The sequence below is a fragment of the Schistocerca cancellata genome, chromosome 4, assembly GCF_023864275.1.
Source record: "Schistocerca cancellata isolate TAMUIC-IGC-003103 chromosome 4, iqSchCanc2.1, whole genome shotgun sequence".
Classification (NCBI taxonomy): domain Eukaryota; kingdom Metazoa; phylum Arthropoda; class Insecta; order Orthoptera; family Acrididae; genus Schistocerca; species Schistocerca cancellata.
Window position 1 is genome coordinate 517,582,746 of NC_064629.1, and position 12,321 is coordinate 517,595,066.

The window sequence follows — 12,321 nt, forward strand, 5'->3', positions numbered from 1 at the left end:
AAATATTCAGTCAGCTCTTTATCAGATTTCAAACTGGTGCAAAGATTGGCAACTTGCTTTAAACGTTCATAAATGTAAAACTGTGCATTGCACAAAACAAAAAAAAGACTGTAATGTCAAAAAATGGTTCAAATGGCTCTGAGCACTATGGGACTTAACATCTATGGTCATCAATCCCCTAGAACTTAGAACTACTTAAACCTAACTAACCTAAGGACAGCACACAACTCCCAGCCATCACGAGGCAGAGAAAATCCCTGACCCCGCCGGGAATCGAACCCGGGAACCCGGGCGTGGGAAGCGAGAACGCTACCGCACGACCACGAGATGCGGGCTGTAATGTCAATGAGACACTGTTGGAATAGGCCGGCTTGTACTTGTACAAATAACAGGACATAACTCTTTATAGGGATATGAAATGGAATGATCACATAGGCCCAGTTGTGGGTAAAGCAGGTGGTAGACTTTTCGGTTTATTGATAGAATACTGGGGAAGTGCAATCAATCTACAAAGTAGATTGCTTACAGATCACTTGAGCGGCTGTTTCTAGAATATTGCTACCAAATAGGACTAGCAGGAGACATTGAACTTAAACAGTAAAGGGCAGCACAAATATTCACAGGTTTGTTTGATCCATGGGAGAGTGCCACAGAGATACTGAAGGGTCTGAACCGTAAGACTCTTGAAGTTAGACGTAAACTATCGTGAGAAAGTCTATTAACAAAATTATAAGAACTGGCTTTAAACGATGACTTTTGGGATATACTACAACCCCCTACGTATTGCACACGTAAGAATCGCGAGAATAAGATTAGAATAATTAATACATGCAAACAATCGTTTTTGCAATGCTCCATACGTGAACGGAATGGGAAGAAGCCTTAATAACTGGTACAATTGGACTTACCCACTGCCATGCACCTGATTGTGGTTAGCAGAGTATAGGTGTAGATATAGATGTTTAGGGTTTCTATGATTGTAGTGCTCTTGCTTCTGTTGAATAATACCGTGAGTCTTTTCCCGAGACATAGAATTACTGATCGTAGAGTGTTTACCAGAGTTTTCAGCACATTTCGTGAAACAGGTATTCTTCCACGTTCCCATTCTTCTTCCGAATGTGTGGTTCAACTACCTGTGCAGGAACAGCGACACATTGTTGCAATGGTGCAGCGTAGTCCTACTACCAGCACACAGCGACTTTCTTCACGTATCGGTGTGTTACAAATACATATTTTTCAATTGATACTTTTTAAAACGAATGTTGTAGTGTTTACTTGCTGTTGCCCTTGTGTAAACGTGACAATCTACTGAATAATTCAAGAAATAAATAACAATAAATAATAATAATGTACAATAATGGTTGTCTGTCTCAGAAAGCATCCGGAATAGGCCACACGTACATACAGGGTGGTCAGAAAATGTGTGAAATGCTTGTAGGGATGTTACAGGTCAGGTTGTACTGATACATAAATGTTAAGAAAGAAATTCGATACGTTGCGCTGTTTCCGAGTTATTTAGCATTGAAGTTAGCCAATCAGATCGTCGCGCGCGTAAATTCAAGTTTCAGCTAACGAGACAAAACACTCGTTGGGTAACACCGCCCCTGGCAGGCCGCTTGAATGTGAGCGCGCGACGCCCCGATTGGCTAAATTCTATGCTAAATAACTCGGAAACGGAGCACCGTATCGAATTTCTTTCTTAACATTTACGTCTCAGTACAACCTGCCCTGTAACATCCCTACAAGCATTTCACACATTTTCTGACCACCCTGTATAAAGCTTTCTGCTTGAAATGATCCTTCCCCTCATATCCTCGAATGTTAAACATACCTCCATGAACAGCCTGTGGATGCTGCATTTGAAACCATATCCAGAATAAGACAGTCCGTTATGTCACTTAAAAACCTAGCGAGGTGGGGCAGTGGGTAGCACACTGGACTCGCATTTGGGAGGACGACGGTTCAATCCCGCCTCCGGCAATCGTGATTTAGGTTTTCCGTGATTTCCCTAAATGGTTCCAGGCAAATGCCGCGATGGTTCCTTCGAAAGGGCACTGCCGACTTCCTTTCCCATCCTTCCCTAATCCGATGAGATCGATGAGATCGCTGTTTGGTCTCCTGCCCCAAAACAACCCAACCCACCTTAAAGTTTAAATATATACACAACGAGATCCTCACGTATAATTTACATTCTTAAAGTCATTTTGTGTTGGATATCAAAGGCGATATGTGACTTCCGAACTACGCATCGATCCACGAGCCATGACGAATACTATGAAATTACTAGTAATACGCCATTGATGGCGAAATTTTCATAGAGCGCTTGAGGCTGCTGGTTGCAAATTTTTCTTATTGCTTTGTTCATCAACCAGTTTACGTAAGTCTATTCGTTAAGCGTACGATGGTTAATAGGTGGTTCGAAAAGCTTTTAGAGAGAAAGAATACTTAGAATTATCAGTTCGGGAGTACAGGTAATCTTGCACAATCCTTTATTCCCAAAAGAAAATAAATTTTGAGTAAGCATTATGAAACGAATGTCGCATTTTACAGCTACAGCCATTAGTAGCCTCAGATATTAGTGGGAGTGGTAAAATTTTAGGAATGTATGAATAAATTGTAATAAATCTGAGTTTCTAAACGTTAAGGACTGTCTCATCTTTTAACGTGTTTCGTCAAGTTTTCAGTAGTGTGGTACTAACTTACATTTGTACTTATTGGGATTCAGAGCAGTAATTTCTATTTGTCACTAACGGTAAACACTTTTTATAGTCAAACGACTTTACCCAGTGAGTAATTAGAGAACCTGCAGGATTTTTATGTTATATGGGCTGCATACAATTCAGGCAGAATGTAATTCAGCTCGTTCAGATACTTTTGAGCATTACAGTGCTTCGTGTGAATATCGAATGTACTGTCACTTAACACAGAACAGTCGTTAAAATTGTGGATGTTGTAGCAATTTATTAAATAAAAATGTACTAGCGTGATGCAGTATAGGACTGTAAATTGAGAAAGTTGCACATTACGTTCTCAAAAGCATTGTTTTACTACGTAATACTCTGAATGGCTCTTGAACGTGAAATGCACACATCTTTCTTTCTCCCCATATGTACTCAGTACACTAAGTAGCAGTGGTACACACGATGATAACTAGTTCGAGTTTCTGTGGTGGAAGAATTTTCATAATAGGAACTGGAATGGAAAATGCAGAAAAACTGAAAATATACATCTACATCTATACGCCGCAGGCCGTTTTACGGTGTGTGACGAAGGGTATTTCTGATACGATTATCATTTCCTTCTTTTCCAGTACGTCATACAAGAACTGCCGTCAGTAAGCCACCATATGAACACCATTTAACCGATTTTTCCGTCGTGGTCATTTCATGAAATGTACGTGGGAGTAAGTAATATATTTTGGGCCCCTTCTTGGACCATCTGCTCTCGAAATATTAATAGTAATTTATAGTGTATTAAAGCACCTGAGTACCCTGTTTGCCGATTAAAAAATTTCATCCCAAAAGCGTGGGTCAGCTTATAAACTTCTCTTCCATTGTCTATTGTGAGGAAATAAAACTAAGTTGCTCGTGGTCCGTTTGTTGAATGGGGGTATTAACTTACTGAGCGCCTTACAATTTTTGGAGAACTGTAGGGCGTGTCTTGGCACTGGGTTACACGATTTTCCATGTCTCGATTCCTGGAACAGCTACAAAATTCAAATGGCTCTGAGCACTATGGGACTTAACATCTGAGGTCATCTGTCCCATAGACTTAGAACTACTTGAACCTAACTAACCTAAGGACATAACACACATCCATGGCAGAGGCAGGATTCGAACCTGCTACCGTAGCAGTAACGCGGTTCCGGACTGAAGCGCCTAAAACCGCTCGGTCACAGCGGACGCCTGGAACAGCTACACAAACACGACTCCAAGTATAAAGAGTGGACGTTATTATTTATACACAGCTCTCAAGCTGCGACAGGAGGCTGTTAACTTGCGGAAATTAAGGGAGCCATTTCAATGGAACGAGCCAGCTGACATACCAGACAGGCTCTCTTATCGAGCATGTCACACGTTCTAACTTACCACGTTTTCAAACAGTGATGTTCCAGTTCGTAGAGCCCCAGGCATGCAAATCAGGCCGACAAAAGATCACCCAAAATAATAAGGAAGATCCTTTTTGTATCTTATGCAGCATGATTATAAAATCCATCGAATTTCTAATGAAAACTGAAGTTACTTCTTTAATCGGGCGTCAGTAGTGCGTTCTGTTGACAGTACTATTAAAATGTATGAGTCATTGAAATATTTTTATTGAGTAACATCAGAATTGGCTGGCTCTGAGCACTATGGGACTTAACATCTGCGGTCATCAGTCCCCTAGAACTTAGAACTACTTAAACCTAACTAACATCAGAATTAGCACAAAATACTTCTGGATATGGTGCTGAGTCATATCGTAAAATAAATGTCACTGAAGGAAACATACAGCATTTCTATACTTAATTTTACCATTTGAAATGAGGAAGAAGAGTCTGGAATGTTCCAAAGAAGATCTGTTTTCTCAGTATGATTGCCCTTCTCCTTTACGCTCTAAGCACTAAAGCATTCTTTTGTTCCATAGACTAGTCCTATAACAAAGTAATTAACTAAAAAACCCTATAATATTTGATTTTCTCTTACTTTGAGAAAAATTTCCTACAGGCTGAATTCAAATAATATAGTATGCTTGATTTTCTACACCTATACAGGCCACACAACACGAGACAGATGGTAAAAAATAAGTAAACTGTTTATTATTTGAAACGTAATCACTGTAATTGTTAATACAATTATTCCATTGTGAGACAAGACAGTCAGTTCCTTAATGGGAAAGTGTTTAGGGTTACCTAGCATGATATGACGCATGTTCTAGAAAAATCAGCTAGCGAGCAGCTTTAAAATCTATCATGGGAGTGCAGTCTGGCTGCAAGAACTTTCTGGATGAGCTGCTGGAGTCGACAAAGGACTGGCTAAACAATTATACTTAGAGTTATCACTGCTAATTAATAAATACTGAACAATTCTTGCGATATTTATAAAGGAAGTATTGAATGTTAGCTCAGGAGTATTGCTAGCATCCCTGATACACATTGAGACGTATTTTATTTTATGAATTTCGTTTTGTGTCTTTTTGTTATGTATATGTGTCAGTTCATAGTATTCTCTAAGGATATATAGTAAATGAATGCAGTATGGCAATTCTCAGGCCTAGTGCTATGCGACCGTATTACGTTCATCTCATTTATCATCTGTTTCTGAATGATGAGTAGAAGTTATGTCGACAAGTATCAAGATCTTTGCCGGCCGCGGTGGTCTCGCGGTTCTAGGCGCGCAGTCCGGAACCGTGCGACTGCTACGGTCGCAGGTTCGAATCCTGCCTCGGGCATGGATGTGTGTGATGTCCTTAGGTTAGTTAGGTTTAAGTAGTTCTAAGTTCTAGGGGACTGATGACCACAGCAGTTGAGTCCCATAGTGCTCAGAGCCATCAAGATCTTTGTAACTTAAAAAGCGGCAAATAATCCATCAAATTTAGTACAGTAAATAGACTGAACGTGAAAGAACGCATCAGTTGAGCTGACCAAACTTATGTTTCATATTTTTTAATGCGTATTCCTTATTATTTATTATAAGTGCATATTTGATGGGTCATGTTTAATTAATTATGCCCATGATTTTATATGTATGTACAATATCATGTTTGGACTCCACAAAAGCGGGGTATAATTTTCTTTAAACAGTATATCTAATCCATAAGTTTATTATTATCCGGATGGTTGGCCAGTTTTTAGATTTTAGTAATTCCTACCATTTGTTGGGCGATCGAATCTTCCTTATTGGCGAGGGTGATGAAGCTCTCAGACATTCTGATTCGTGGAGTGGCTCTTGAGAGCAAGGAGGGATTTCTGGGAGAGGTAGGAAGTTCAAACACTTGGTGTCGACAGGTGACGGGGAGTGGAGGACTTGGTGTGACGGTGCATAACATTGAAATTCGTGTCGAGATTTGATACAGGAGGGACTTGATGTTTCAAAGCAGTTAGTGGGGTAAATTGATGTAATATATGCCCCTAGCGGGCGAAAATACTTTAAAATTTGGTCTTTCTTAGTGAAATAACGAGGAAAGTCGGACTCAGACTCATTGAGTTCGTATGAACTTTAACTGTCAGCGATAATCACAAGATACAGCTCACGGAAGTCTGACATGAATTCTTGCTGCTTTGAGATTGTTTGTTCCTTGTTCAAAGCATGGGACTTTGTTATTTGTTGATTTCTGTGGAGTCTACTACCCTTCTCATTACGTACATTTACGCAATCTTAACTGGAATTCAGTATCACCAATCTGTATCTTTTAAACTGAGTTATTGTAGAGCTACCATTTCTACGTATTCTTTGACTGAATAAATTACCATTTAATTCAACATAGATTTGTGGAGTCGTCTACATCAGTTTATTATCAGCAGATAATAACCTTTTATGGCAGTTTATAGTATTCGTCTAATTGCAATCTGTGTTTATTTAAATTTCGCTTAACTTGTCAGTGCTTCACCTATTTGATCAGAGGATCTCAGTCTGTAACTTTTACTTCAGCTAACTTAGCATGAAACCAGACGTGCACGGCTCGACCCTATGACAACGTCGAGCCATAGTTTCTAAACACAGCCGCGCATAGTGAAAATACCATTCGACCACTAATCCCTTCACTTTCGTACGTCACAAATATGGTTTTTCGTCAAGGAATCTGATTAGAAAATCTACCCATATTCGTTATCTGTGTGTATGTCGCAGTTGGGATTCTTCTCGTAGGGGTTTTGAATGCCACCCAAGGCAGTTGCAAAGGTGATTAGATGGTAATTGTTAGTATTATGTGATCCAGGTTGGGAATCAAAATTATAGTAGACAGTTTTGTGTGGGAGCTCCGAGTTTAAGATTCTGCATGAGTTGCGTGTGCATGAATGTATAGAAGTTATGCGTGGGGAAAGGTAGACAGGAAGCGGTATAATAAGAAGGAAGAAGACGGCAACACGAAATTGTGCGGAGTATGTGACGTCGGCAACCAGCAGCAGACACAGACAGAGGAACAGACTTCATGCAGAACCGCGGGGCCATGGCAGCGATTACGAGAACTTCATCTTCAGCGTCGGCGACAACTTCAAAAGGCAGCAGCAACTTTACCTTCGGCGTCAGCAGCACAGCGGACGCGGCCAACATGACCGAAAAGTTAAGTACTAACGACGTAAGTGTAAGTATGTGGGATTTCGTAGGACTACCGTCGAAAATGGGGAGTGTCGGGATTACAGTCACCGAGATCATGTAGTCGGAAAGTGTTAGTGAGTCAGTTAGTCGGAAATCAGGGAAGAGAGATGTACTTGCGGATGATTTTATGGCATAGTTAAATGATGTTCTGGCAAATTTGAACTCCGGTATGGGGCAATACAGTCTATTATGGGGCTATCACAGTCTAATATGAGTGTATAACAATGTAGTACAGAGAAAAATTTAAAGGCTGTAAGAACAAAAATTGGAAAAATTTTGAATGATGTTGGGCTGGTTAACAACGAAGTTGATTCAGACAAGAAGTCATTGGGAAGAGATTAAAAAGATACAAATAAGCTTAGTGCGAGAATAAATGCATGTGTGCAAAGAAAAACTACGCTTGAGGAGAAGACGAATAAAAGGTACGACAGTTTATGTGGAAAAATGTGTGAAAAAGTGTCAAAAAAAGATTCTATATAAAAAACTAAGTTTTGAGGCAGGAATTGGGGACAAAGTGGTACAGTGAGAGCAGTAATTTAAAAGGGTACATGAAGAGCTGAGTATCATAGCACTGGATCAGGACGGTAGATAGTTAATGTATCTTTGGGGTGGACCAGGACCTGCTAAATGTTTTTCAGATGACGGAAAATATCAACCGGAAATTTTCTTGTTGCTTTTAGAGACGAATTTGTGTCGGCATAGTTGGATGACGTTAAAATTAAATTTGCAAGTAGGCAGTTTCAAAGTGACTTACAATCCCGGGAAATATTAATGAGGTGTTCGAAACATGGTTTTTGAACAAATTTTGCAGTGAAGCGAAGCAAACAAGAGTTCAGAAAGAACTCTTAAACGGAGTGAATTGCACGAGTGGCAGTATTTCAGTGCAGTTTTGTGTGCTGGTATTGACCAAATTAATACCGTTGGGCATGTTAACTGAAATTACTACACTCAAGAGACAGTTGCCAGATTTTCTGCAGTGGGACCAGGTACATGGTCGAACCAATTCGATAGATGAAATTCTAGATTTCGTGAAAAAATTGGGCAAGGAAATGGAAATGAGAGGAGTAACAATCTTGATGAAAATTTTTGAAATCGGTATATGACTTGATGGTTTGAGGGACCAACGATTGACGGACCACAAAAACCTAGACAGGAGATCGGAAAACTAATTTTCCCTGCAACTCAGCTCCGGAGGAGGAAAAATAAACAGACGTGACAAAGGACACGACGTGTGCTTAAACCGAGAATCTATGGAGAACAAGAGAACGGGACTCAAGCAAGGGCGATTGAAACGGTTGAAAGTATGGATAAAGTTTGGAGCAGTGGGAAACAATTTAAAAGGAAAAAAATGGTTCAAATGGCTCTGAGCACTATGGGACTCAACTGCTGTGGTCATAAGTCCCCTAGAACTTAGAACTACTTAAACCTAACTAACCTAAGGACATCACACACATCCATGCTCGAGGCAGGATTCGAACCTGCGACCGTAGCGGTCGTGCGGTTCCAGACTGTAGCGCCTTTAACCGCTCGGCCACTCCGGCCGGCTTAAAAGGAAAAAGAAAAGGCACTAAGCAGTAATATACGCAACTGGAAAAAAGTTTGTAGACATTTTCAGAGGTTAAGGCCACTAAGCAGTATATACACTCATCATCATCATCATCATCATCATTTAAGACTGATTATGCCTTTCAGCGTTCAGTCTGGAGCATAGCCCCCCTGATACAGTTCCTCCATGATCCCCTATTCAGTGCTAACATTGGTGCCTCTTCTGATGTTAAACCTATTACTTCAAAATCATTCTTAACCGAATCCAGGTACCTTCTCCTCGGTCTGCCCAGACTCCTCCTACCCTCTACTGCTGAATCCATGAGTCTCTTGGGTAACCTTGCTTCTCCCATGCGTGTAACATGACCCCACCATCTAAGCCTGTTCTCCCTGACTGCTACATCTATAGCGTTCATTCCCAGTTTTTCTTTGATTTCCTCATTGTGGACACCCTCCTGCCATTGTTACCATCTACTACTACCTCCAATCATCCTAGCTACTTTCATATCCGTAACCACAACCATGTTGATAAGGTAACCTGAATCCACCCAGCTTTCGCTCCTATACAACAAAGTTGGTCGAAAGATTGAACAGTGCACAGATAACTTAGTCTTGGTACTGACTTCCTTCTTGTAGAAGAGAGTAGATCGTAGCTGAGCGCTCACTGCATTAGCTTTGCTACACCTCGCTTCCAGTTCTTTCACTATGTTGCCATCCTGTGAGAATATGCATCCTAAGTACTTGAAACCGTCCACCTGTTCTAACTTTGTTCCTCCTATTTGGCACTCAATTCGTTTATATTTCTTTCCCACTGACATTACTTTCGTTTTGGAGATGCTAATCTTCATACCATAGTCCTTACATTTCTGATCTAGCTCTGAAATATTACTTTGCAAACTTTCAATCTAATCTGCCATCACAACTAAGTCATCCACATATGCAAGACTGCTTATTTTGAGTTCACATATCTTAATCTCACCCAGCCAGTCTATTGTTTTCAACATATGATCCATAAATAATATGAACAACAGTGGAGACAGGTTGCAGCCTTGTCTTACCCCTGAAACTACTCTGAACCATGAACTCAAATTACCGTCAACTCTAACTGCTGCCTGACTATCCATGTAAAGACCTTTAATTGCTTGCAAAAGTTTGCCTCCTATTCCATAATCTTGTAGAACAGACAATAACTTCCTCCTAGGAACCCGGTCATATGCCTTTTCTAGATCTATAAAGCATAGATACAATTCCCTGTTCCACTCATAACACTTCTCCATTATTTGCCGTAAGTTAAAGATCTGGTCCTGACAACCTCTAAGAGGCCTAAACCCACACTGATTTTCATCCAATTGGTCCTCAACTAATACTCGCACTTTCCTTTCAACAATACCTGAGAAGAATTTACCCACAACGCTGATTAAAGAGATACCTCTGTAGTTGTTACAATCTTTTCTGTTTCCATGTTTAAAGATTGGTGTGATTACTGCTTTTGTCCAGTCTGATGGAACCTGTCCCGACTCCCAGGCCATTTCAATTATCCTGTGTAGCCATTTAAGACCTGACATTCCACTGTATTTGATGAGTTCCGACTTAATTTCATCCACCCCAGCCGCTTTATTGCACTGCAATCTATTGACCATTTTTTCCACTTCCTCAAATGTGATCCTATTTCCATCATCATTCCTGTCCCATTCTACCTCGAATTCTGAAACATTACTGATCGCATTTTCACCTACATTGAGCAACTCTTCAAAATATTCCCTCCATCTGCCCAAGGCATCCACAGGAATCACCAGCAGTTTTCCTGACCTGTCCAAAATACTTGTCATTTCCTTCTTACCTCCTTTTCGAAGACTGCTAATTACACTCCAGAATGGTTTTCCAGCAGCTTGACCCATAGTCTCCAACCTGTTTCCAAAGTCTTCCCACGATTTCTTCTTGGATGCTGCAATTATCTGTTTGGCTTTGTTTCTTTCTTCAACATAACTTTCTCTGTCTACCTGGGTTCTGGTATGTAGCCATTTCTGATACGCCTTCTTTTTCCTTTTACAGGCTGCCTTGACTGTATCATTCCACCAAGCTGTTTGCTTCATCCTACTTTTACACACTACTGTTCCAAGACATTCTTTAGCCACTTCTAGTACTGTGTCCCTGTACCTTGTCCATTCCTTTTCCAATGACTGTAATTGACTACATTCAACTAACTGGTACCTTTCTGAGATCGCTGTTATGTACTTGTGCCTGATTTCCTTATCCTGAAGTTTCTCCACTCTTATCCTCCTACATATGGACCTGACCTCCTGCACTTTCGGCCTCACAATCCCAATTTCACTGCAGATTAAATAATGATCAGTGTCATCAAAGAATCCCCTGAATACACGTGTGTCCCTCACAGCCTTCCTGAATTCCTGATCTGTTATTATATAGTCAATGACAGATCTGGTTCCCCTGCCTTCCCAAGTATACCAGTGAATGTTCTTACGTTTAAAAAAGGAGTTTGTCGTTACTAAGCCCATACTGGCACAGAAATCCAAGAGTTGTTTCCCGTTCCTGTTGGCCTCCATATCCTCTCCAAATTTACCCATAACCTTTTCATACCCTTCTGTTCGATTTCCAATACTGGCATTAAAATCACCCATGAGCAGAACACTGTCCTTGTCCTTTACTCTAACAACTACATTACTGAGTGCCTCATAAAAACTATCCATCTTATCTTGATCTGTCCCTTCACAATGCGAATATACTGACACAATCCTAATTTTCTTGCTAGACACTGTCAAATCTATCCACATCAGTCGTTCGTTTACATACCTTATTGCAACTATGCTGGGTTCCATTTCTTTCCTGATGTAAAGCCCTACACCCCATTGTGCTATTCCTGCTTTGACTCCTGACAGGTAGACCTTGTATTCTCCCACTTCCTCTTCTTTCTCACCCCTTACCCGAATGTCACTAACAGCTAAAACATCCAGCCCCATCTTACTTGCAGCCTCTGCCAGCTCTACCTTCTTCCCAGAGTAGCCCCCATTGATATTAATAGCTCCCCATCTCATTACCATTTGTTTGCCAAGTCGTATCTTAGGAGTCCCTGATTTGTCAGTTAGAGGTGGGACTCCGTCACCTCCAAAGGTCCGAGGCATTTTGCTCTGATTGTTGCCAGCATCACATTTAAAGTACCAGGGAAGCAGGTTGCCAGCCTTACTTGCCCCGAGTCCCATTGGGTTTTACCCCTAACGGCTGAGGGACTAACCGGTGGATTTGGTAGTCTTTGCCGTATGAGCACAAAGGTGACCACGACTCAGAATATGTCCGAGATGCCCAGCCTTATTCCAAAGTAACTGGTATCCTGACTGTCGGGACCACTTACTTGGCCACTCATACCTTGCCCGTGGTTCATGAACTAGGACATGACTACAGGAACCCACACCATGAACTACCGGAAAAAAATTAGCACAGGCGGTTATGAGGTACCAGGCATCGA

At 40.9% G+C, this 12,321-nt stretch overlaps 1 protein-coding gene across 1 annotated transcript; it reads right to left on the reverse strand.

The window, feature by feature from the left end:
• Positions 1 to 6,197: 6,197 nt before the first annotated feature.
• On the reverse strand, positions 6,198 to 12,058 carry LOC126184300 (craniofacial development protein 2-like). The gene is made up of 2 exons (XM_049926677.1): positions 11,138 to 12,058; positions 6,198 to 6,275 (listed from the first exon to the last, which is right to left on the reverse strand). The coding sequence occupies exons 1-2, from the start codon at positions 12,056 to 12,058 to the stop codon at positions 6,198 to 6,200; spliced, it is 999 nt and encodes a 332-aa protein (XP_049782634.1).
• Positions 12,059 to 12,321: the final 263 nt, after the last annotated feature.

What these genes read in the sequence shown, in the direction of transcription:
- LOC126184300 (XM_049926677.1), bottom strand. Translation starts at nt 12,058, where the DNA reads ATGGGACTCGGGGCAAGTAAGGCTGGCAACCTGCTTCCCTGGTACTTT. An exon ending in TGAGGCCGAAAGTGCAGGAG is followed by an intron (nt 6,276 to 11,137) that starts GTCAGGTCCATA and finishes GCTTTGAACAAG; the next exon opens with GAACAAACAATCTCAAAGCA.